This window comes from Staurois parvus, unplaced genomic scaffold (genome assembly GCF_062004578.1).
Source record: "Staurois parvus isolate SC_StPar_1 unplaced genomic scaffold, SC_StPar_1.0 ptg000087l, whole genome shotgun sequence".
Lineage (NCBI taxonomy): Eukaryota > Metazoa > Chordata > Amphibia > Anura > Ranidae > Staurois > Staurois parvus.
Window position 1 is genome coordinate 12,147,308 of NW_028317883.1, and position 23,047 is coordinate 12,170,354.

At 42.3% G+C, this 23,047-nt stretch overlaps 1 protein-coding gene across 3 annotated transcripts in view; it reads right to left on the reverse strand.

Annotated features, from left to right (window-relative positions):
- Window positions 1–23,047, reverse strand: part of ALG9 (ALG9 alpha-1,2-mannosyltransferase) — a 221,752-nt gene that overhangs the window by 98,156 nt on the left and 100,549 nt on the right. For 2 of the 3 annotated variants that reach the window (XM_089670180.1, XM_089670178.1), the window contains exon 10: window positions 21,851–22,008. In XM_089670180.1, the coding sequence (XP_089526306.1) occupies window positions 21,851–22,008 (158 nt within the window). The remainder of the gene's footprint in view (window positions 1–21,850; window positions 22,009–23,047) is intronic. The other variant, XM_089670179.1, reaches the window with a different exon arrangement.

Below are 23,047 nucleotides of genomic sequence, written 5' to 3' on the forward strand. Positions count from 1 at the left end.
CTGTTCCTTTATGATAACATTTTGCCCTTTCTGTTCTGATTTTATCCCCTTTCTAAAGCTGTATATGTTTCACATACATTCTACACTGTTTGTTTTGGGAAATGTGACCTAGTAGTCTTTCACTTCTAATAGAGTTCATACTGTATTGTTGGGTTGCAGGGTTTTGTTGTGGGTGGGGAAAACCCGGTGCCAGGCTGTCTGGTGGGACTGAAGGGGGCGGGGAATACTGCCAGGATGTGCTGTATATACTGAGCTGTGTTTAATAAAGAAAGGGTCATTTTCACCCTACACGAAGTTCCGACTCGTGGTTTGGGGAAGGATTGGTTTTGAGCTTTAATACCTGCCTTGACAGAGCACTGGAAGACTTGCAGAACAAGGGGACCATTGGGTGAGAAGCACTACTCCGTACGAGGAAGCCCAGGCGGAACGGTTCCACCACAGGACGTGTCTGGGTTTCGTGGTTGCCAGGAGAACGGTATTTGCCTGATTACATTGTGCCAAGTGTAAAGTTTGGTGGAAGGGGGGTTATGGTATGGGGTTGTTTTTCAGGGGTTGGGCTTGATCCCTTAGTTCCAGTGAAGGGAACTGTTAAGGCGTCAGCATACAAGACATTCTGAACAAGTTCAAGCTCCCAATTTTGTGGGAACAGTTTAGGAATGGCCCCTTCCTGTTCAAACATGACTGCGCACCAGTGCACAAAGGTCCATAAAGACATAGATGAGCGAGTTTGGGGTGGAGGAACTTGGCTGGCCTGCAAAGAGTCCTGACCTCAACCAGACAGAACACCTTTGGGATGAATTAAAACGGACACTGCCAGCCAGGCCTTCTACTTCGACATCAGTGCCTGACCTCACAAATGCACTTCTGGAAGAATGGTCAAACATTCCTATAGACAAACACACACACATACATACACACACATACATACAAAATAATAGTGTTTAAAAAAGTGAGTAAAGCTCAAAATCCTCAGAACAGCTTTTATTTCCATACATGGAAATGCATTGGGAACACTGCACAGTCTATTCCAAATCAAAACATGAAGAAAAATGTTTAAAATTAGAGAAGTGAATAAAATGGAATATTAGGCTGTTGTTCAAAAAAATAACAGTGTCTTCATTTTTCTTTACAAATGCAAACATTTACGGTAGAAAAACTGAAAAATGCTTGAAGATTTAGCTTTCCTGTGAATCACTGAATATTTAGTTGTATAACCACTGTTCCTGAGAACTACTTCACATCTGTGTAACTTGTAAGGAGTTGACCAACTTCTGGCACGTGATCAGGTTTTCCAGCCCAGGATGATTGCACTACATTCCACAATTCCTCTGCATTTCTTGGTTTTACCTCAGAAACAGAATGTTTGATGTCACCCCACAAGATTTCTGTTAGATTTAGATCCAGGGATTGGGCTGGCCACCCCATTATGTTAATCTTGTTGGTCTAGAACCGAGATGCTGCTCGCTTACTGGTGTGTTTGGGGTCATTGTCTTGTTGAAACATCCATTTCAAGGGCAATTCCTCTGCGGCATAAAGCAACATGACCGCTTCAAGTATTTTGATGTATTCAAACTGATCCATGATCCCTGGTATACAATAAATAGGCCCAACACCATAGTATGAGAAACATCCCCATATCATGATGCTTGCGCCACCACGTTTCACTGTCTGCACAGTATATTGTGGCTTGAATTCAGTGTTTGGGGGTCGTTTGACAAACTGTCTGCAGCCCCTAGACCCAAAAAGAACAATCTTGCTTTTGTCAGTCCACAAAATGTTGCGCCATTTCTCTTTAGGCCAGTCAATGGGTTCTTTGGCAAATTGTAACCTCTTCAGCACATGTAGTTTTTTTTAAGAATCGGACTTTGCAAGTACTTCTTGCCAATAGCTTGGCATCACATTGGCATCCTCTAATTGTTACAGTACTCACAGGTAACTTCAGACCTCCTTTGATCACCCTGGAGCTGATCGTTGGCTGAGTCTTTGCCATTTTGGCTATTCTTTGATCCATTTGTATGGTAGTTTTCTGTTTTCTTTCACATCTTTCTGGTTTTGGTTGCCATTTTAAAGCATTTGAGATCATTTTAGCTGAGCAGCCTATACGTTTCTGCACTTCTTTAAATGTTTTCCCCTCTCCAATCAACTTTTTCATCAAAGTAAGCTGTTCGTCTGAACAATGCCTGGAATGACCCATTCCACTCAGATTTTCAGAGAGAAATGCACTATACCCAGCATGTACAACATTTGCTGCCTTCGTCCTTAAATAAGGGCAACCTGTTTTTTGAATGACCTCACTAGTTGAACTCCACACTGCTATTATTTTGAACACGCCTCTTTCAATTAATGATTCAATTACACAGAATCAGCAGCATGCATTTCATGACTGTTGGGTCTGTTGGTTTTCTATTATTCTACTACACCTACAAGCAATTATTTACCATGTAGAAATATAATTTATACCAAAACAGTGATTGATCTGTTTAGTGATGTTGGACTGATATTATTTTGAACACAACTTTGTGTGTGTGTATATATATATATATATATTGGATATTACAAGTACACACTTACCCTGTAAAGCTTGTGTATATAGGAGTTTGTGTTTTGCGTGCACACAAACTTTTGTACTAGAAACCCTGTATGCCCCCTCCCCATTAATTTAATATACCTAAACACAAGGCTTAGATGCAAAGTAGATCTGATCTAGTCTGCAAGCTCTCTGCTGTGCCAGTGTTTGCATCTACAGTGCATCCAGAAAGTATTCACAGTGCTTAACGTTTGCCACATTTTATTGTTACAGCCTTATTCCAAAATGGATTAAATTCATTTTTTTCCTCAACATTATACAAACAATACCCCATAATGACAACGTGAAAGAAGTTCATTTTGAAATCTTTGCAATTTATTAAAATGAAATAACGGAAAAAAACACATGTACATAAGTATTCACAGCCTTTGCTCAATACTTTGTTGAAGCACCTTTAGCACCAATTAGAGCCTCAAGTCATATGATGCTACAAGCTTGGCACACCTATTTTTGGGCAATTTCTCCCATTCTTCTTTGCAGTACCTCTCAAGCTCCATCAGGTTGGATGGAGAGCGTCAGTGCACAGCCATTCTCAGATCTCTCCAGAGATGCTAAATCGGGTTCAAGTCTGGGCTCTGGCTGAGCCACTCCAGGACATTCACAGAGTTGGCCCACAGCCACTCCTTTGTTATGTGGGCTGTGTGCTTAGGGTTGTTGTCTTGTTGAAAGACGAACCGTCGTCCAAGTCTAAGACTCAGAGCGCTGTGAAACAGGTTTTCATCAAGGATGTCTCTGTACATTGCTGCATTCATCGTTCCTTCGATCCTGACTAGTCTCCCAGTTCCTGCCACTGAAAAACATCCCCACAGCACGATGCTGCTACCACCATGCTTCACTGTAGGGATGGTATTGGCCATGTGGTAAGCAGTGCATGGTTTCCTCTAGACATGATGCTTGGCATTCATGCCAAAGAGTTCAATCTTTGTTTCATCAGAGAGTTGTGCTTCTTATGGTCTGAGAATCCCCCTGGTGCCTTTTGGCAAACTCCAGGCGGGCTGCCATTTGCCTTTTACTGAGGAGTGGCTTCTGTCTGGCCACTCTACCATACAGACCTGATTGGTGGAGTACTGCAGAGATAGTTGCTCTTCTGTAAGGTTCTCCTCTCTCCACAGAGAAAGACTGGAGCTCTTTCAGAGTGACCATCAGGTGCTTGGTTACCTCCCTGGCTAAGGCCCTTCTCCCTTGATCGCTCATGTTGGCCGGGCGACCCTCTCTAGGAAGATTCCTGGTGGTTCAAAACTTCTTCCATTTACAGATGATGGAGGCGACTGTGCTCATTGGGACCTTCAATGCTGCAGAAATGTTTCTGCACCCTTTCCCTGATCTGTGCCTTGATACAATCCTGTCTTGGAGGTCTACGGTCAATTCCTTGGACTTTATGGCTTGGTTTGCGTTCTGACATGCACTGTTAACTGTGTGACCTTATATAGACAGGTTTATGCCTTTCCTAATCACGTCCAATCAACTGAATTTCCCACAGTTGGACTCAAATCAAGTTGTGGAAACATAATCAGTGGGAACAGGATCCACCAGAGCTAAATTTTGAGTGTCATGCCAAATTGTGAATACTTATGTACATGTGTTTTTTTTTGTTTTTTAATAAATTGCAAAGATTTCAAATTGAACTTCTTTCACGTTGTCATTATTGGGCATTGTTTGTAGAATGTTGAGGAAAGAAATTAATTTAATCCATTTTGGAATAAGGTTGTAACATAACAAAATGTGGCAAAAGTTAAGCGCTATGAATACTGTCTGGGTGCACTGTATATTTCCCTCACGGGGGAAACTGTGCTGCAGTGTTCATGACTGCAGGCTCTATAGAGATTAGAGAGCCCAACTAAGCTAACTTCACTTCAATCTGCAGCCGAGATCCACCAGTGGTTCTTTATTTCAAGCAGCCACCTCGTTCGCTCTTCCTACATATAGCTACCATTCTGTACTTAGGTACACACTCACACCATTCTGCTGGTAGATATTTTTCCTGTCTCATGGCCATGTTGCAGCACTGGATTAGCGCTATAATTCAGTTGCTGAACAAAGGCGTCTGCTGTTTCTGTGTTTACTATTGCAATGGTTACCTCGATTTTCTTGATCACAGCTCAACTTTTCTCTGGAATGTGCAGCTGACCTGAATTTGGTTTATCTTCCAACACCTGCTTCTTAATGGCTGCCCTTGGTTTCCACTCAGTCTGGATTTTGGCATTTATTCTCTCTCTGCCCTAAGCACTTGTCTCAGTCATGGACTAAACCCTGACTTAAATTTGACCACAACTATTAGTCACATTTTGGTACTATGTCTTGTCTGCCTTTAGATGCTTCAGTACCAAAAGACTAAGCAATCGTTTAAAACAGTACTTAGACAAACAAGTGCAATCCCCACAACATTTTAGAATGGCATCTGGGACTCAAGTGATCATTGATTAATGCTATAACAGCAGGCTGGCACTGACAATTAAACACATTTCTATCACTCCCAGTCCTAATGTCAGATGGGCACACATTGCTCACTACCAACAAGGAAGAGTGTTCTTGGCTTATGTGACACAGTGCAGAAGAATCCAGCTTTCACTTATTGGCACCACAAAATAATTGCTAGTCTAACAAGTAGATTTTTGTGGGTGGAGGATTGTGGTGAATTGTTCACAAGTGTGGATCGTTGATGGATAAAAAATGGACATAAATGCATCTCTACAGAAAAACGGATGTAAATCAATGATCAGCCGTTTACATCCTCACCTGTCAACTTTTGTTTTTTGAAACAGATGAAACCGCTCATCAATGATCTGCACCTGCTAGTTTGAAAACAAGAATTTTCTGCTTTTCATCTATTGTCAGTGCAGAGCTAAACATTGTATAGTTGCATGATACTAGTATGTATACATCACAGTCCATGGGGAGGGGACACGACTTCTTTTGGTGTCTGGTTTATTACTTGCCTAACAACCATTTGGAGCACTGATAAGTCTATTTCATATTAAGTACCAACATCATGGTACAATGCAAAGCCAAACAATTATTAATGGACCATTTAACAGATACAGTTCAAAACAGCCAGTAATCCAAGTAGTACATATGTATACCCAGTCCTTTGCAGCAAACATACATACACAGACTCCCTGTCTGTTGGCTTGAAGCCAATGTGCTCAACAAAGGTAATCTGTTTATACATGAATATACTGTCTCAGCACTTGGTACAACCTGGTAATAAATCAATACTGACTATGTAAAACTGTCTGAGAAAGCTGTTGTCAGGCAATTTCCAAGCAAATTGAAATTTCTTTGAAATAAAGCATGTTGTGTAAGTTTTTTTGAAAATAAATTAGTTCCTTGTGTTTCTGAAAGACTCTACGTCATCAATCCAATTACAATTTTGCCAGTTGCTCAGGTGCCTACTGCATAGGTGAAGGGGTAACCATTGTTTACTAACAAAATAAACTTTTCTAACTCAAAATTCCTATTTAAAATACAATCAAGAAAATACTTGAGACCCTGGATATGGAAGTTGAAGTAAAGCAAGAAAAAAAGCTTTGGCTTTACATATAATTTAAAATGTGACCAATCACAGCAGGTCACATGACAGTTGTATACAATGGATGGCTTCATTCATGCCATCCATTGTATACTAGTGTCTAGCTGTGAATGGTCACAGCTAATCACATGCACATGTCATGTGATTAGCTGTGGCCAAATCACAGCTAAGCACAAAAAAAAAAAACCCCTGAATGAATCGATGTCATTCAGGTAAATGCTTGCTTATAGCAAAGTAATTCTTTGCTATAAGCAAATTGTGTAAAAAAAAAAAAAAAATACTTATCACTTCCCCAAAGTAGTACAATGTTACTATGGTAACATTGTACTACTTTGATCATAGTGAAATATGAAAAAACAAATCTTTAAAAAAAAGAAAAAAAATTGAATAAATATAAAAAAAAAACAATATATATATTTTTTTTCATACTGTCACCAGTCAGTGTCCCTGATCACTGCCATGCCAGTTATATGATGACGCTGTACTGCACTGGTGAAAATATGTAAAAAAAAATTGTAAAACTAATTTGTTTCCGAAAAATGACAAAAAAAATACAACTTCAAAAAACTCGCCATGCCTCTTATGAAGTACGTCGGACTGTCTACTTTGCAAAAAGGGGTCATTTGGGGGATATCTGTACAGTTCTGACATTCTTGGACCTCAAGAAATTAGATTGGCTGTCAGTACTTCAGGATTGATCAATATTCAGATCTATACCATAGTTTGTGAACTCTATAACTTTCCTACAAACTAAAAAATACATCCTAATTTGGGTTATTTTCGCCAAAGACATGTAGCAGAATACTTGTTGGCCTAAATTTATGAAGAACAATTATTTATTTGCAAACTTTAACAGAAACAAAGAAAATTTTTTTTTTCAAAATTTTTGGTCTTTTTTTGTTAATTTAGCAAAAAATAAAAACCCCAGCTGTGATTAGAAAGTTCTAGTTGTGTGAAGAAAATGATAACATTTTAGTTTGGGTACAGTGTTGTATGACCGTGTAATTGTCATTCAAAGTGTGAGAGCGCTGAAACCTGAAAAATGGAATGGGCAGGAAGGTGTAAAATTGCCCGGTATTGAATTGGTTAATATAAGAAAGGATTTTGCTTACTTTGGAAAACACAGCTTGGCATTGCATGCCATTATTAAAGTGTTACTAAACTCAGGACCCTGCAATCACTGTATCTGGTCTCCCACAGAAAACAGAACATGGAAGTGCAATTATTTAAAAAAAAAAATAAATAAACTGCTTAATACCTTTTTTCATCATCAGTTACAGCAGTCTTGTGACTACTATCAGTGTCCAGCAGAGCACATCTTAAAACTTGTAGAGGGAAATTTAATTTTGCTCTAGGAGGAAGCAGAACCCCTGACCTCTGTCTGGACAGAGCTCATTGGCCCTGTGCTGATCACCTGCACTCTCCCAAGAGAGAAAAAAACAAAAAAAAAACGCTCTAACATTACACTCCAAACTGAGCATGTGCAGAGTGACCGCACACAATATGTCTTATCAGGAGATAACGGGGACGAGGGCGGAGCCTAACCATGGCGGCTGACGAGAGCTCGATGTAGGAGCTCTCGGACAAGCTCCTTCACCCACCTCCCCAAACCCCTACCTGTGAAGTGGAGCTGCGGTGCGGTGGTCCCCCTTGGACGGATATGGATGGAGGAGCTCTGCGGGAGGGCTGACCCGTGAGACGGGAATCGCATGCGGTGCTTGAGGTGAAGGTGTGTCGGGCTGCGGGGAGACAAGCTGGAGCGGTGTAGACACGTGGCCAGCCGCTAAGCATCACTGGGAAACCAGGAAGCCGGCCGGTGTTTGGTGCAGAGAGAGAGGAGCCGCCCGGCTTGCGGACTTACTCCCTGGAGCACGGCTGCCGACTCAATACCTGGTCCCCTCCTTGATGTCTGAAAGTCTGGTGCCCCGTTGGTCGCCTCACGGCTGGGAGCGCTGCAAGTCCATCCAGTGCTCAGAGCCTTGTCAGCTGGTCCCTACCCAGAGCTCTGTCTGCTGGCTTGCTGGCTGAGACCTTGACTGAATTAAGCTATCGGGAGTCATACTGGTCGGTCCACTGTTTGGGGCCCTGTTGGTTGGCCCACTGTTCTGAGCCCTGCTGGTGAAGGAGGAGAGGCACGGGGGATTGGAGAGAGGAAGGCGGTGGATTCTCTGGAGAAACCCCTAAAAAAAAAAAATACACTGCTCAGCTGAAGGACAGAGGAAGAGAGCTGCTGGTCGGACCCCGAGAAGAAGAGAGAAACGAGCAGGGTGAGTGACTCTGATCGAGTCTCGATAAATAACGTGCTTCTTGTGGGCTGTTGAGAGAGGCAGTGTGTGAGAGAAGAGAGGGGACCCCCTTGAGTGGGAAATGTAAAGGAGAGGAAAGGAGAAGAGGAAAGACGAATGAAAAAGTTTGAAAATCAAATGAGTGGATAAGGTGTGAAGTGTATATCAATAGCTATCTCTCCTTAACCCCCGAGCCTATAAAGAAGAATAAGAGCCATAGAAGAATGAAAAATAAAAGCGCAAAGGGAAGTGGGCTTAAAGGGACTCAGACTGGTACTATTAAAAAATACACCTCCCAGGGAAATATAACTCCAGAAAGGTCTCAGGGTAAAAGTGGAAAAGGCGAAGTAGATCTAAGCCTGGAAAGTAGCCCTAGACTATCATTAGGCCTTGACATTAGCAGCCAACAAATATCGGCCAATATAGAGATGGCGACAGAGCTACAAATACCAAATAAAAAAGAAATGGCAGAAATGTTCAAAGATCTGGAGAAAACAATAAAACAAGAAATTGTAAATATACGAAATGATTTGGGACACCTTTTGGTGAGAGTGGAAGAAACGGAGGAAAAAGTTAAAAATCAGTCCCAAATTATTGCTGAATTGGAAAAAGAAATAATTAATATGGGGAAAGCCCAAGGAAAACTGCTCTATAAGGCTGAGACACAAGAAAATAGGAACAGGAGGAGAAACATTAGGATACTTGGTGTCCCAGAGAATTCTAATGGAGAAAATCGCAAGAGGTGGTCCGTAAAATATTCAATTCCATAATGGACAGTACTGACATGGAAAAGACTAAATTAGAAGGAATTTTTAGACAAGGAAAACTCCAAGGAAATTCGGGAAAGGAAAGGCCAAGAGATATACTTGTTAAATTTTGTGAATTCCTAGATAAAGATAAAATTTGGAAGAGGATAAAGGGAAAATCAGTAATTATGTTTGAAGGAAAGGACTTACAGATATATGCGGACTTGTCATCAGAGACTCTATGGAGAAGGAGAACCCTTAGACCTCTATTGGAAAGATTGAAAGAACAGAAGGTGCAATATAGATGGGGGACCCCTGAGTGCCTAATAGGATGGAGAAATGGAATTACAGCATATCTTAGGTTCCCAGAAGATTTGAAAATTTTTTTCGATAGACTCAAACTACAAAGAATGGAGATCCCTGGTTGGGAAGAAGAACACTGGGAAATCAGAACGAAAAGAAAAGAGGACTGGCAATTTGTTGGTGGGGGGAGGGGGGAGGGGGAGGGGGAGAGGGAGAGAGATAGCCCCTTTTTTTTTTTTTTTTTTTTTTGTCTCTCTCTTTCTACCTCCTGTCTCTCTCCACCTTATCCCTACCGTCCCCAAACCACTGTCAATGAGATATTTTGGTAGGACTTAGGGGTTAAGGGGGAGGTGGGGGAGGGCGGAAAGCTGTCCATGGCGGGAGTTCTTTTGCCCTATAGATTAAATCAAAAGTGGATAGTATTACCACAAATGATTGGTAGGCAATCAATAGGCCTAAAAAGAGGGGGGGGGAGAGGGAGGGGGGAGGGTTGGGAAAATAGGAGGGAGAGTTGAGGGCCTAAAAAAAAGGGGGGGCGGGAGGGGGGGTGGAGGGAAAGGCGAGGGGGGGGGGGAGGGGGGCGGGTTGGGAGAATGGGAGGGAGGGGGGAGGGGACGGGAGTTGGGAGGGGGGAGGGGACGGGAGTTGGGTGGGAGGGAGGGAGGGAGGGGAGGAGGTACTGGGTCAATACTCTGCAGGACGGAAGGGATAAAGAGGAAGAGGCAATCTGGAAGAGAGATGGAGTTAATTGGGAATGATGGAAGAAATACAGTTTATAACCTATAATGTGAACGGGTTGAGTTGTCCAGGGAAGAGATTTAGGTTGTTCAATGAGTTACATCATAGGGTTACATCAGTGGTATTTTTACAGGAGACCCACTTTGAGATAGAGGCAAACGTGAAATTGAAATCCAAATACTATCCAACATGGTATTATGCAGATTCTCCAATTAAAAGAGCAAAAGGGGTTGCAATAGGGTTGGCAAAGAATATGAGATTTGAGCTGGAGGATAGAAGAACCGACCCGGAGGGGAGGTTTTTATTCTTAAAAGGTAGACTTCAGGGGATTGAGTGTACCTTAGCCAATATATATTGCCCTAATAAAAACCCGGAGATGTATATGAAGGGTCTGTTGAAAAAATTAATGGAATTTAAAAAAGGGCGCTTGATAGTAGCTGGAGACCTAAATTTCTGTATGGACCCACAAAAGGATAATACCTCTTCTGTGCAAAGAGAGGGGAGTAGGTCTCTGAGAGCTCTGAAAAAAGTGATGCATGAATATCAACTAGTGGACACCTGGAGAATAATGCATATGAAAGACAGAGACTATACCTTCTTCTCTAATGCACATGAGATATACTCGAGGTTAGATTACATCTTAATAGACCATCAACTTATAGATCATCTGGTTAAAATTGACATAGAGACAAGGACGTTCTCGGATCATGCCCCGGTCGTAATGAAAATAGGATGGGGAAGAAGGTGGACTGGAGGATTAGGGTGGAGGTTAAATGAGGCTCTCCTTCTGGATGAGGATGTAGTTCAGAAAATCGAGAAAGAGATTAAGGTATACTTTAAGGAGAACGAAACAGAGGAAGTATCGATAGCTACAGTCTGGGAATGTCATAAGGTATTCATAAGAGGTATCTTGATTGCGGCAGGAGCAAGGAAGAAAAAGGAAAGAAGAGAGAGGGTCAGTGGGCTTTTAAAAGAAATATTGGATTTAGAGCAGAACCATAAGAAGAAATTAACAAAAGATACGAGACAGAAGTTATCGGATAAAAAAGATGAGCTAGAGAGGTTGATGGATGAGGAGAAGAGAAGAGTATATAACAGGGTTTTGAACGAGAGATATAGATGGGGAGACAGACCAGGAAGATATCTAATGAGAGCTTTGAATAAAAAGAAAAATAGGAACTATATAGAAAAGATAAAAAGTTCAAAGGGGGAGTTGGTCCACTCAAATAAAGAGATTATTAAAGTGTTTACGGAATATTACAAAAAGTTATATAATATTAGTCCCCAAGGCCCTCTAAAAGAAGCTCAAGAGGGAATTAATGAAAAAAAGATGACATACTTAAAAAATGCGGGATTACCAAAACTAAGTGAAGCACAGTTGAACTCCCTAGACGCAGAAATTTCCCAGGAAGAAATTAAAATAGCATTAAGAAGCACGGGGGGGGAAAAGCCCAGGCCCGGATGGCTATACAGTTAAGTACTATAAGAAATTTAGTGAAGTACTGTTACCCAAGCTGGAGAAATATATGAACGCTCTGGGAGGTGGGATGGAAGTGAGGAGAGAATCCCTACAGGCCCATGTAGTACTTATCCACAAGGAGGGAAAAGATCCATCTCAGTGGTCCAGCTATAGACCTATTTCATTATTGAACACAGACACTAAACTGTATGCAAAGGTGTTAGCAAACAGGTTGAGGGATCTGATGCCTGAATGGATCCATGGAGACCAGGTGGGCTTTGTCCCGGGGAGAGAAGGTAGAGACAACGGTTTGAGAACCCTGATGCTAATTCAGAAAAGTAGAAAAGGGAAAGCCCCGGTGGTGCTCTTGTCAATTGATGCAGAGAAGGCGTTTGATAGAGTGGACTGGGGCTTTATGATGGACAACTTAAAAGTACTGGGGATAGGTGATAGAATGCGAGAGTGGATAAGTAAATTATATAGGGAGCCTACTGCAATCATCACGGTAAATGGGGAGAGATCAGAACCCATTGGAATGTCTAATGGTACAAGACAGGGCTGTCCACTGTCCCCTCTGCTATATGTATTGTCACTCGAACCTCTGTTGTCAACAATAAGAAATAGTGGATCGGTAAAGGGAATTCAGATAGAATCCATAGAACATAGAGTAGCGGCCTTTGCGGACGACTTATTGTTTTATGTGGGGAACCCCCGAATAACTCTCCCAAATATAATGAAGATTCTGAAGGAGTACGGTGAACTATCAAATTTAAAAATTAATCCAACGAAAACAGAGATCCTGAATATTAATGTATCAAAGAATGAAAAAGAAAAACTACAAAAAGAATTCCCCTTTATATGGAGAGAAAAAGAGATAAAATACCTAGGAATAAAACTCACTGCCTCATCTAAGCATTTGTATAGATTAAATTATATCTTTGATAAATGAGATCAGGGAAGATTTAAAAAGACTAGAAGGAGGAAATCCATCCTGGATAGGACGTATAAACCTAGTCAAAATGGTAATTATGCCTAAAATACTGTATAGATTTCAAATGGTACCAATTAAAATTCCAGAAGCCTTCTTTAAGATAATGAAAAAAATATTAACAAGATACATATGGAAGAATAAAAAACCTAGAATAGCATATGAAATATTGAGTAGGACTAAAGAGAAAGGGGGATTGGGTCTACCAGATGTCAAGAGATACTATAAAGCAGTGGTTTTAGCAAGAATATATGACTGGACATTTAACCATAAGGGCAAAAGTTGGGTAACAATTGAAAATTATCTGAGTGGCATTAGATTGAGTCAGATGATATGGGTTCCACCACAGTTCAGGGGAATTAAAGAAAGCACAAGTATCTACACTTTAAATGTCTTTAGGGTATGGGATAATTTACACAAAAGCATGAAATGGGAATTTAATTCTATATTAATGCCTCTCACAAATACTGAGTACTTTCCCCCGGGAAAGAATAAGATATCAGGGAGATTGTTTAGAAAGGAGGATACCCAACTGAGAGATGTTTTGGTAGAGGGGGAATTGAGATCACTTAAAGATTTAATAGAGAAGAAGGGAGATATTTTTATTAGAATAGATGAGTGGAAATATCAATTGAAATGTTTTATTGGAAATCTACCGAAACCCCTGAGATTAAAACAGGAGTGGAATATGTTTGAAAGGTTGTTAGAGACACGAAGGGATGGGAAGCACGGTATTTCAAAAGTGTATAGAATACTCACAGAATTAGACACAAACACAAAGTTAATTTTTATGACAAAATGGGAAAGGGATATGGGAGTTGGGTTTGATGAAGATAGACAGAGAAAGATGTTTAGATTGATACACGATAATGTTAGTATGAGAGAGGTTGAGGTTAATTATAAGTGTGTGACACGATGGCACATTACACTGAGTGTAGAGCACAAGATGAATGGGGAAAACTCAAATATGTGTTGGAGAGGATGTGGAGAGATAGGCACGGTGTTTCACATATGGTGGGAATGTCCGAAAATCCAGGCTTTTTGGAAGATAATAGTTAAATTAATTGAAGAAATAACTGAAATTGACATAGGGTTGGACCCAACGACGTGCCTCCTACACAATGTAGAGACATCTGCAAATAAATATAAAGATTCAGGTATATGGTACTTCTTGAATGCGGCGAAAGGGTTGATACCCAAGTTTTGGCGGAAAGCTGAGGTACCGAAGGAGGTAGACTGGATTAATAGAGTAAACCAGATAGGTAGAATGGAAAGATCATACCATATGCAAGAAGATAGGATGGGAGTTTATTCCAGGAGATGGGAAAAGTGGGAAAGAGCAGGATTGAAAGAGAAATATAGGAAGATATGAACCAGGATGTTAGCAAAAAAATTAATAAGATTAGAAAGGGTTAGAGTCTGCAGAGGGGGAGGAGAGGGGAGGAGAGGGGAGGAGAGGCGGGGGGGGGTAGTGGGACGGGAAGGAAAAGAGTTTTTAGTAAGGGAAAGGTAGAAACGTTATATAATTATCTACTTGTATGAGAATTATTTCCCTTTTTGGGTTTTTTGTATTAATATGAAAAATGTAATAAATATTTAAATTAAAAAAAAAAAAAAAAAAGAGATAACGGGGACACTAGAAGAAGGGGAGGATCAGAGAAGTCAGGATCAAACAGAATTTTTACACAATGCAGAAGATTAACCCCTTAGGATCCACATTGATTATAACAAGCATGCTTTACTGCATATACAGACTGATTTTACTGTTGTGGGTTAAGGAACACTTTAAGCTTGTGATCTACCAGAACACCCAGATCCTTCTCCACCATTGATTCTCCCAATTGTACTCCCCTGTCAGGGAGAAAGTAGCCAGACACACAAGGAGGTGCAATTAAAGGTAGGTTTATTAATATCAAAATAAGACAAGAGTCTATGCAAGTCCAACAGCAGAAATCGTAGCCAAAGCCGGGATCAAGAGCCCGGAAGAATCGTCGCCAGAGCCGGGATCAGGAGCCCGGAAGAATCGTCACCAGAGCCGGGATCAGGAGCCAGGAAGAATCGTCACCAGAGCCGGGATCAGGAGCCAGGAAGAATCGTCACCAGAGCCGGGATCAGGAGCCAGGAAGAATCGTCACCAGAGCCGGGATCAGGAGCCAGGAAGAATCGTCACCAGAGCTGGAATCAGGAGCCAGGAAGAATCGTCGCCAGAGCCAGGGTCAGAAGCCAGGAGGAGTCCTAGCCAAAGCCGAGTCGGTATCCAGGAGAGCAATGAGTAGCTAAATAGAGCTTGCTGCTATGCAAGAGACAGGACACGAATGCAATGGACAGCTGCAAACAGCAGACTTATATGTGATAAGCCGCCACCTCCTGGGGGAGGAGCCGCAGAGGGCTGAAAGCATAAAGGATCCCACAATGCTTTGCAGACACCTAAGATGGATGCCAGCACATGGAGCAGCCCAAGCCCTGAGGAAAGATAGGACCTTGACAGTACCTCCTCCTCAAGGACCCCTCCCCCTCCGCGGCTCAACATAAGGCTTCTGGGGAAAGCGGGAGTGAAAAGCGCGGAGGAGGGCAGGAGCATTAACATCTGTGGAAGGAACCCAGGAATGCTCCTGCCCTCCTCCGCGGACCAACCGAGAGTCCAGGATGCGGCTCACTTCATACTCCTCATGACCGTCAACCCGGATAGGACGAGGCCAAGGCGGAGAGGCAGTAAAGCGATTACAGACCAAGATGGTTATCCACAGCCGGAATGTCCTGTGGCGAGAACTCAGGCAATACAGCGGGTTGGAACCCATAGTTGGCCATGAAGGGAGACATCCCGGAGGAGGAGTTGACAGCCGAGTTCCTCCATGGCAGGAGATCGACCCAATTGTCTTGATGGTCTGAGATATAGCAGCAAAGGAATTGTTCCAGGGCCTGGTTGGAACGCTCCGCAGCCCCATTGGACTGCGGGTGGTAGGCCGAAGAGAAGGAGAGCTTGATACCCAACTGGGAACAGAAGGCGCGCCAGAACCTGGACACAAACTGGCTCCCACGGTCCGAGACAATCACCTTAGGTAACCCATGCAAGCGAAAGGTCTCCCTGGCGAAAACTGTAGCCAGTTCTTGCGCAGTCAGCAATTTCTTGAACGGAACACAATGGCACATCTTGGAGAGACGATCAATGACCATAAGAATGACCGTATGGACTTGAGACGCAGGGAAGTCTATAATAAAATCCATGCCCGTGGGGTATCAATTCAAAATATATGCCCACTTGGTTAAGGAAACCCCGACACTGACTCGGCTCACCCCCAAAGCGCTGTGGAAGTGGGGCTGAACCAGTCAAACCTCTGGGCACCGCAGGTGCGGCAGCAGATGCGGAGGTAGGCGCAACAACCGGAGCAACATCGGGAGCGACCACAGGAGTGACAACCGGCCTAATAGCACCAGGAGTAAGGTGCGCTGTGCATGCAAGCAGTGTCTGCAACGCCTGAGCTAACTGATCCAACAAGAGATCCTGCTGATCAAGTCTGGCAACCAACATAGGGAGCGATGGCGTACCTGCACCATCAGGATTCATGGCATTCGTGTAGTGTCAGGGAGCGAGGAGCCAGACACACAAGGAGGCGCAATTAAAGGTAGGTTTATTAATATCAAATTAAGACAAGAGTCCATGCAAGTCCAACAGCAGAAATCGTAGCCAAAGCCGGGATCAAGAGCCAGGAAGAATCATCGCCAGAGCCGGGATCAGGAGCCAGGAAGAACCGTCGCCAGAGCCGGGGTCAGAAGCCAGGAGGAGTCTTAGCCAAAGCATAGTCGGTATCCAGGAAAGCAATGAGTAGCTAAACAGGAGCTTGCTGTTGTGCAACAGACAGGACACGAATGCAATGGACAGCCACAAACAGCAGACTTATATGTGATAAGCCGCCACCTCCTGGGGGAGGAGCCGCAGAGGGCTGAAAGCATAACGGATCCCACAATGCTCTGCAGACACCTAAGATGGATGCCAGCACATGGAGCAGCACAGCCCTGAGAAAAGGTAGGACCTTGACATCCCCCTAGTATGTATGATGCATGCATATTCTTAGCCCCCAAGTGCAATGTTACATTTATCAACATTAAACCTCATTTGCCACATAGTTGCCAACTAAACAGAGCATTGAGGATGGCTTGTAAATTGGAGACATCCTGTAAGGACTTTATTCCACTGCACAGCTTGGTATCATCTGCAAAGAAATATTTTTAATCCCAGACCCGGCTTATATCATTTATAAATATATTAAAAAGTAAGAGTTCCAACACTGAACCTTGGGGTACACCACTGATGACCCCAGACCATTCATAGTATGAATCATTAACCACTAATCTCTGAATACGATCTTTTAGCCAGTTTTCTATCATTTACAAAACTGATTTTTCCAAATCTGTAGACTTTACCTTACACATTAGCCGTGTGTGGGGAACCGTTTCAAATGCAAAATCCAAGTATACAATACCTACTGCAACCCCTTTGTTCAAGGTTTTCCTCACCTCTTCATAAAAAGAACTTAGATTTGTTTGACAACTTCTGTCTTTCATGGATCCATGCGCTTTGTTGCTTAAAATATATTTTTCCAGCAAAAACTCATCTATGTGGTCTTTTATTAACCACTTGCCTACTAAGCACTTATACCCCGTTTGTGCCCAGGCCAAGTTTCAGCTTTCAGCGCTGTTGCACTTTGAGTGACAATTGCGCGGTCATGCAACACTGTGCCCATATGAAATGTTTATAATTTTTTTCACACAAATAGAGCTTTCTTTTGGTGGTATGTACTTGTCGCTGGGTGTTTTATTTTGTCACTAAACAAAAAAAAGTGCAAATTTTTTGAAAAAAATTTTTTTTTCTTTGTTTCTATTATAAAATTTTGTAAACAGGTAATTTTTCTCCTTCACTGATGTGCGTCGATGAGGCTGCACTGATAGGCAGCACTGATGGGCAGCACTGATGAGCTGGCACTGATATGCAACAATGATGGGCACTGATAGGCGGCACTGACTGGCAGCACTGCTGGGCACTGATGGGCACAGGTGGGTGGCACTGATGGGCTCAAATGGGCAGCACTGGTGGGTGGCACTGCTGGGCACCGATCATCACGGCACTGATCATCAGTGCCCTGATGATCGGGGCCGATCACTCCTCTGACAATTGCCGGTTATCAGCAGCCCATAACCGGAAACTGCATTTACTGGTGATCTGCTGTGTCATTGGACACGGCTGATCACGTGATAAAAGGCCGCTGTGATTGGCCTTTTACCACATCACATGATCAGCTGTGGAGATCATGTGAGACCACCGGGGTCGCGCGAGAGGGCGTGTTCTGGGAGGACGTCATATGATGCCCTCCCAGAACTGGCCGGCCGCAGTGAAGCCGTCATTTGGCTATCTACGGTCAGCAAGTGGTTAAACCCTCCAGTATCGTCCCAACTATAGATGTTAAACTAACAGATCTTGATCCCTTTTTAAATATAGGCACCACATTGGCAGTACACCAATCCAGTGGTACTATGCCAGTCAATAAAGAGACCCTAAAAATTAGAAACAATGGCTTTGAAATGACAGAGCTCAATTCTTTTAGGGCCTGTGGGTGTAAGCCATCTGGTCCAGGTTCTTTATTCACCTTTATTCTGTCTAAATATTTCTAGACCATATCAAGTTTAAGCCATTATTGATCATTTGGGGATGTGTCAATGTTCTCCCCATTATGGACATGAGCTTCCCCAGACATAAACCAGTCACCCACTCTAGATTATTTTGTAAAGGGCCTACATGCTCAGACCTGACCTTTTTACTATTAATATATTTAAAAGATTTTTTGGGGTTTATCCTGCTATCTTTTGCAAGCTGTCATCCCTTTTCAATTTTTGCAGTCTTCATTCCTTTTTTTTATATTACTTGTAACATTTAAATGATGATAGTGTTCCTTCATTTTTATATTTTATAAAAGCGCTTTTCTTAATATTTATAGCTTTCTATAATGGGGCCACATAGGTAAGCCATAAGCTAAATAGGTTTTATTTCTAGCTTTTTAATATTGTTTCCCATAGGAATATATTTTGCAGTGTGTTTGCATACCGTCTTTTTGAAGAACTCCCATTTTTGTTCTGTGTTCATTGATGGCAATATTCCCTCCCAGTCTAAAAGTTAGAGTGGCCCTCATGCTTGGAAAATTAGCTCTCCTAAAATTGTGTGGTTTTATCTTTCCCTATGTGCCACTGCTCCCAGAATGTTCTTTTAAATGAACATTAGTAATAACCTCTGCATGATTTGAGATCACCAGGTCCAGCAGAGCATCATTCCTAGACGGGGCCTCTATGTTAATGTTATCCTTAAAGTCATTTTCACAATTTTTATAACTGCAGCTTTCAGAAAAATGATACCTGGTGATCCTGCCATAAAGGTCATCGATCAGGCTTTTCATGTTATAGGGTGACAACACTCTGTCCCTGTCTCCCACCTTGTCATGCCATCATATGATATTTTAATGGAAACTATAAGTGGCCATTTCAATTAACAATATACAATAAAAGGCATGGTCCACTGTTGTCATCATAAAGAAATCAGATATGGAAAATGCCATGCAGTGCAAGTAAGTAGAAAAGAAGTGGCTGCAGGAGATCAGCACTACACTAACATGCAAAATACATTACCTGTGCGGGCTGGTGTCTGTTCTGTACAGGCAGTGGAGAGTGGTGCCTTGTGTTTTTACAGTGCATGGACTGTTTACCTTTTTTTTTTTCTTAACTTCACTGAAATATTAAATATTATACACTGCCAGAAAAGAAAACGGCTATGATGTGTGATGAGGGATGGAGCTGTACTAATGAACTGACTCTCCTTGGAATAGTTATAGCAGTTTCAAAGGCACATTGCAAGTGAACAAAAATCAATTAAGGAAAGGGAAAAGCACTCACAATACTTGATTTTTCTGTGCTTTTACCCTCCATTCACACTAGGGAGCCTTGTCATGTGACTTTGGACATCAAAGTCACATGACAAGCCGCTGTCCATTCTTTTCAATGACACCTGTTCAAATCGGTGCGACTATTATAGGTACTTACGTAGCTCTGACAATTTAGGCAGTGCTTCACATACAGTGGATATAAAAAGCCCTGTTAAAATGTCAGGTTTCGGTGATGTAACAAAATGAAACAAAGATAATTTCAGAATTTTTTCCACCTTTAATGTGACCTAAAAAATGTACAACTAAATTGAACAAACTGAAATCTTTTTTTTTTTGGGGGGGGGGGGGCGTAATCATAAGAAACTAAAATAATGTGGTTGCATAAGTGTGCACAATGTCTTATAACTGGGGATGTAGCTGTGTTCAGAATTAAGCAATCACATTCAAAATCATGTTAAATAGGAGTCAGTACACACCTGCCATCATTAAAAGTGCCTCTGATTAACCCCAAATAAAGTAATAAATAGTGGCATCCTACAGCAAAAGCCATGGTTTGCAGAGAGCTTCCAAAGCATTAAATTGATCTCATTGTTAAAAGGTATCAGTCAGAAGTGTTCAAAAGAATTTCCAAGGCATTAGATATACCATGGAACACAGTGAAGACAGTCGTCATCAAGTAGAGAAAATATGGCACAACAGTGACATTATCAAGAACTGGACGTCCCTTAAAAATTTATGAAAAGACATGAAGAAAACTGGTCTGGGAGGCTGCCAAGAGGCCTACAGCAACAATAAAGGAGCTGCAGGAATATTGGGCAAGTACTGGCTGTGTGGTACGTGTAACAACAATCTCCTGTATTCTTCATATGTCTGGGCTATGGGGTAGAGTGGCAAGACGGAAGCCTTTTCTCACAAAGAAAAACATCCAAGCCCAGCTAAATTTTTCAAAAACACATCTGAAGCCTCCCAAAAGCATGTGGGGAAATTTGTTCTGGTCTGATGAAACCAAGGTTGAACTTTTTGGCCATAATTCCATAAGATATGTTTGGTGCAAAAAAAAACACTACACATCACCCACGGTAAAGCATGGTGGTGGCAGCATCATGCTTTGGGGCTGTTTTTCTTCAGCTGGAACTGGGGCCTTAGTCAAGGTAGAGGGAATTGTGAACAGTTCCAAATACCAGTCAATATTGGCACAAAACCTTCAGGCTTCTGCTAGAAAGCTGAACATGAAGAGGAACTTCATCTTTCAGTATGACAATGACCCAAAGCATACATCCAAATCAACAAAGAAAGGGCTTCACCAGAAGAAGATTAAAGTTTTGGAATGGCCCAGCCAGAGCCCAGACCTGAATCCAATCGAAAATCTGTGGGGTGATCTGAAGAGGACTGTGCACAGGGGATGCCCTTGCAATCTGACAAAGTTGGAGTGTTTTTGCATTGTAGAGTCAAGTCATATTGCCAAGTCAAGATATGCCATGCGGATAGACTCATACCCAAAAAAACTGAGTGCTGGAATAAAATCAAAAGGTGCTTTAAAGTATTAGTTTAAGGGTGTGCACACTTATGCAACCATATTTTTTTAGTTATTTTATTTTTACTTCCCTCCACCTAAAAGATTTCAGTTTGTTTTTCAATTACGTTGTACAGTTTATAGGTTACATTAAAGGCAGAAAAAGTTCTGAAATGATTTATCTTTGTCTCATTGTTAATACATCACAGAAACCTGACATTTTAAACAGGGGTGTGTAGTCCTTTTATATCCACTGTATATACAGTATATATATTGTACATTCACATCAGTCCCTAACCCTCAAGGAGCTTACAATCTAAGATCCATAACTCACATTCATACATACATATACTAGGGCCAATTTAGACAGGAGCTGATTTACATACCAGCATGTCTTTGGATTGTGGGGGGAAACCGGGGTAACTGCAGGCACAGGGAGAACATGCAAACTCCAGGCAGGTGGTGCCATAGTCGGGATTCGAACCAACGACCCTAGTGCTACCAGGCGAAAGTGCTAACCATTTAGTCATTGTGTTGCCCATTCCCTTTGAAAAGGTGCCTGCATTACTTTGATGCAACTTTGATCAAGAGAGTGTAAAGTCAGATCAAAATCGCATTCAAACTCACATCAAAGTTGCACTGGAAATTGAGTGACTTTGGAGTCGTGCAAGTGTGAATGGAGTCTTACTTGCATATTTTTACCTTTTGACAAGGTTTCTTTAAGAATGCATGTTCAGTATATTTCAATAACTCTATAGTTTTTAAAAGTACATTACCTGTAGCGCAGCAAGAGCCACTGCCCCACACAAGCAGATCAGTGGGTAAATGGGAAAAAGAAATCTCTCCTCCTTATGGGGTCTTGTGAAGAAAATTAAAATCCAAATATACATTGGAGCCAGTGTTAGCCAGTATGGACTCCCAAGATTCTGAACTGCTGGAGCAATAACACAATGTTGTTAGCATTCCATTCTTAAAAGTGTATAAAACATCTAAAAAAAGCTGGCTGCTGGGGAGATTTCTGGTGATAGAATACTGACAAATTCTTTACAGAAGAAACAAAAATTCTACAAACCACTTTTACAGAAACCCTGTTAAACCTTTTGAAGTGTGGATCCAAAATTACTCCGGTGACACCCACTGCTGGCACATCCTTAAGCACATCATTAGCATGCTAAACTGCAGGTGATAAAAGAGGACAATGCACACCTGAACAGCCAGAACTATGAACAAATTAAAAGCAGCTTCAGCCTGGCTCCTCCTAGGCCATGCTCCACTGACACATTCTGCCCTGCCCACAGGGCTTAGTTCTAGATGCTATTAGTCCATAGCTAAGTCTTGTGGGCAGGGTGAAATGCAGAGGGGCGTGACCTGGGAGGAGCCAGCCTGCAGCCACTTTTCAGTCATTCATAGTTTCAGCTGTTTAGGTGTGTGGCGTCCTCGCTGTCTCAAGCACTTTCCAGCAGCAGCTGTCACTCACCCCTATCCCCTGTGTCTGCCCCGCCCACACTGAAATCTCCATGTGCAACCAGTGCTGTGCCTGGAAAAAAACAGATTTTAAGTACAGCAGCCGACAGATCCATTGTGGCTGCATGAATGATGCCTCTGCGTGAGCCTGCAGATCCCAGCCTCAGGTTTGTGAGCAGTTCACTAAATACCCCATGTCTCTTTCCCTATTCTCCCCATCTGCTCCCCCCCCCTTCTTACAGGAACTCCACAAACTTGCCCAGTTGATTTCATGTTCAATTAGCACTTACGGACACTTAGGGGCACTGTGCCGGATTCTGAGGCAAGGGGGCACTCTGCCAGGCTCTGATGTAGGGGGGCACTCTGCTGTAAGGGGGACTATGAAGACTAAGGTATCGTGTTTTGACAGAGGGGAGACTTCCCTGCCATCAGAATACACTAATCACTGCTGCTGGCCACAGCTGGCGGTGCTGATAGAGTGGAAATTTTCCTAAAGGCTGGTTGTACAA